The sequence below is a fragment of the Cyprinus carpio genome, chromosome A16 (assembly GCF_018340385.1).
Source record: "Cyprinus carpio isolate SPL01 chromosome A16, ASM1834038v1, whole genome shotgun sequence".
Classification (NCBI taxonomy): domain Eukaryota; kingdom Metazoa; phylum Chordata; class Actinopteri; order Cypriniformes; family Cyprinidae; genus Cyprinus; species Cyprinus carpio.
Genome location: NC_056587.1, coordinates 1930638 through 1934536, shown reverse-complemented (window position 1 = coordinate 1934536; position 3899 = coordinate 1930638). Strand labels below are relative to the sequence as shown.

Below are 3899 nucleotides of genomic sequence, written 5' to 3'. Positions count from 1 at the left end.
CTTTCATAATAAGATTGTTAACTGTAATCTGTTAGCTTCGTCCCTCAACACCACACAAATGGCTCAGTGTTGGCGTTTCATGAAAGCCTAGGGTATGGCATAATTCCCTGTGGACATTCCTGAATGATAAATCCACATATACCTTAACAAAGTGCATGATGCACTGTTAAATAATATCCACAGTGAACAGCATTAAATATAAAAACATTTGTCTTACCTTGCCTGCGCAGTTTTTATTGCATAAGTGGGTAGTGGCAAGGTGGGAGCTAATCTAAAAGATGCATGATAATTGATACCATAAACTGCGATTGCGCACAATTCACAAAGAGAACATTTTTAAAAATTACTTTTGCAATAATGCATACATGTATACATTTATATGATTTTTGTAAAATCTACCATTTTGATTTTTCCGTTGTTAAAATAATAAAGAAACATTTTAATGACCAAAACACAGGTATAAACTATGCTAACTATAATCCTGATGTGAGATCCAATCAACAGCAGCACTCATCATAACACACCCCCCTACCATGATCATCATCATGATGTTTTGTCTGAACTCTAAATGCTAGGAAATGGCAAATGCCATTTACAAACACCGCCCCTAGGTGGATTCAGCTAAGATAGTAAATCAAAGCTACAAAGCTAAGAAAAGCTAATATGGGAATAAGGACAAATGCCCTGATGATTTAGTTTTTCTTCTACCAATTTTCTTCTTGTTTTTTACTTTTCTGTTATTTATTGGCGTTGTTTAATGGTCCAAAATGCATATTATACTGGTCAAACTTGGATATTTCTATGTCACAGGATTTATTTATTAAAATTTTTCCCCTGCACAATGTTTCAAGTACACAATGAATTAAGATAGCCATGAGACTTTGGATGAGTGAGTTAAGGCAATGATTTATTCATAGACACCTGTGATATGCCTAAAGTGAGGACAAAATCATATGTACATGACTTATGAGAATAAAAGCAGTAGAGACTACATTCTCACTCGTTTTTTTTTTTTCTGCAAAATAAATATATATAGATGGATACATATATTTATATATTGCATCATCGCCATTGTACACACAAATTTACATTAGACTAAGCTCTCAGACTGTGATTTGAGTGACATTAAAATGGGTGACTCTGTACAGATGATTGACTAATCAGGTTGAATCTTATGATTTGTTGAATGGGTCTTATGAGGAGTATTCATACTCCTCTGCACTCCGTCGGCCAAAATCCATCCATCCTAAGTAATCTCTGTCCTTTATTCTGTGAGAGGTGCCCATGGCCCTGCTTTTCGAAGAGGGACTTCTGCGATATGTACCTACATGGATGGACAAAGACAAATTTATTCATATATTTAAGCCCAGAAACCTTTAGAAATTCTTTATATGTTTATCTATTTAGATATAAATAAAGAAATACATTTATTATTATTATTATTATTATTATTTGTATGTGACGTTATTATTATATAATTCATGTTGGTGTAGAGGTTCAATAGAAAATTTCGAAAAGGAAAATATGACTGACCAAAGTTGATGCAAATGAGTGCTACTGAAATGGCATGATCATAGTTTATAGGGTATAACATCTTATGCATGAAGGGCAATTTATAAATGTTCAGTAAAAATAAAGTCATTTGAAAGGAGAATTCCACCTTTGGTGGAGATGATTCTGGCCAGGAGTTCAGTCAAGCTGTTGTGGGGCTCTTCATCATCCTCTGGGTTGGGCAGCAGGCTGAGTTGTCCACTGGAGGGCACTGCACGGGTGTGGCGTGTGTGTTCCGCTACGGTCCTGAGATCAGACTGACCCCCATCCTCTGAGTGTGTAGGGAGAGAAAGGCAACTGCTGGTGGAGAGGGCAGCCAGCAGCACACACACACAGATTCCGGTGTTCATGGCTGAAATGTACACACACACACACGTGTTGAGAGCTTTAGTATTGCTTCATTAAAATGCTATTCATATTAGCTTTTGCAAAATGCACTTTAATGAGAAATGATTGCTAAAAGAAATTAGTCTTTTCTGCCTCCATCCAAGATACTAAATCCAGAACAAACAGACAAAAGGTGTAAATATGTTTGAATTAAACACCAGATATACAAACTAATTGGGCTGCAACGTGTCATATGGGTAAATCTCATCTCTGGGTTTTTCTGTTTAGTTCACCAGTTTCACGTAAAACCCATTTTCTTTCTTTCTTTCTTTCTTTCTTTCTTTCTTTCTTTCTTTCTTTTTCTTTCTTTCTTTCTTTCCTTCTTTCTTTCTTTCTTTCTTTCTTTCTTTCTTTATTTCTCTCTCTCTCTCTCTCTCTCTCTCTCTCTCTCTTTATTAGATAACTCTTGAAATAACTCTCGAATTCAAGCCAAGAAGCAACAGCAATAGGAACTGAAGATGGATTCAATCAAAATTTCTGTCGAACCTGCATCACTAGCACATCTCATTCACTCACTTCATATCTTTTTTATTCTAATTAAAATCTACAAACTAAAATTCAAAACTATGGGACTATGTAACATGAGCACACATTTTAAATAATACACAATAATTGACACAACTGTAACCTGTTTAAAAAATGAACAAACAAACAAACATGATTTTACACAGAAAACCCAAGCATACAACACTCCACATTCAAAACTAAGGAACAACTGAAATCATACCTTCAGGTGAAACTCTGGTAGAGAGGAGGAGGAGAGAGAGATGGAGAACACACGCTGACTGCAGAACAAGTGTGTGTCTGAAACTTCGCTGCACTGTGCAAGGGAGGCCCTTAAATAGTGCTCTGAGTGGGCTGGCTCTGTTTGACCTACGTATAGCGACAGGCGCAATTCCACTGTCTGTGTATGAATGAGGTATTTGCGCAAGCTTGACGCAGAACCGAGAGCAGAAGGGTATCCTCACAGGATACTGATTGTGACAATGTCACTCAAGAGGTCCCGAGGATTTCCAGAGGTCAGAGCATTCTAATTACACATATGCACAAAACCTCCACAACAACTTGGTTCCCTTCCCCCTGCCAATAAGGGTCCATCCTTTGTTGGCCATAGGATGCACATGTTGATGTTATGGATATTGTTGTCTTAAATGTGCACTACACTGTTTGCACTGCACTGTTTGATACTATATACCAGTGGCTCTCAAATGTTTTTTTTTTTATGAGAATTATAAATTTTTACACTGTAGTGGACACTATGCAATAAATCATGTAATGCAATACTTTGCTAATGTAAAGAATAAGCCATTTTAAACCATCTATTGGAAATATAATACAATAACGTAATATACTACAATAAACTATAGTATCTCTGATAATAGATTGTATCGATAAAGGACTGGAATGACTAAAAAATAAAAAAGTCTACAATGTGCCCTGATGCAGATGCACACATGTCTTTATCGTGTATATATCCTTATTGCTCCTTTTCTACATAATATAAACATTGGGGGTTACACTTTATTTTAAGGTGTCATTGTTACAGTGTAATTATACATTTAAGTACTGAGTAATATTAATTAACTACATGTACTTACTATATGGTTAGGTTAGGATTAGGGTTTGGCATAGGGTTATTTGCATGTAATTATGCAATGTGTAATTATACATGTGTCTTCCAATTATGCATAACATTGTTTCATTGAAATATCCATGCGGAAATTGCATATTTTTTTAATAGCCTGAGAAGCAGTCACAGCAGGACAGAATGGAAAGAAGAATATGTAGCTAAAAAAAAAAAAAAAAAAAAAAAAAAAAAAAAAAAAAAAACATTTTTGTCCTTGATGAGAAAGTCAGTCATACACGTTTGGAACTAAATTAGTGAATTATGATATATCTTTCATTTTTGAGAGAAATAAGCCTACAGATAGCTTAAATAACCGTTTAAATAACATTGCAAA

General features: G+C 35.2%; 1 protein-coding gene across 1 annotated transcript; it reads right to left on the bottom strand.

Annotated features, from left to right (window-relative positions):
* Positions 1-886: 886 nt before the first annotated feature.
* LOC109113693 (cholecystokinin) lies at positions 887-2786 on the bottom strand. The gene is made up of 3 exons (XM_019126516.2): positions 2666-2786; positions 1661-1903; positions 887-1324 (listed from the first exon to the last, which is right to left on the bottom strand). Exons 2-3 carry the CDS (start codon positions 1899-1901, stop codon positions 1194-1196), a joined length of 372 nt encoding a protein of 123 aa, XP_018982061.1. The 5' UTR covers positions 1902-1903; positions 2666-2786; the 3' UTR covers positions 887-1193.
* Between the last annotated feature and the right edge of the window lie 1113 nt (positions 2787-3899).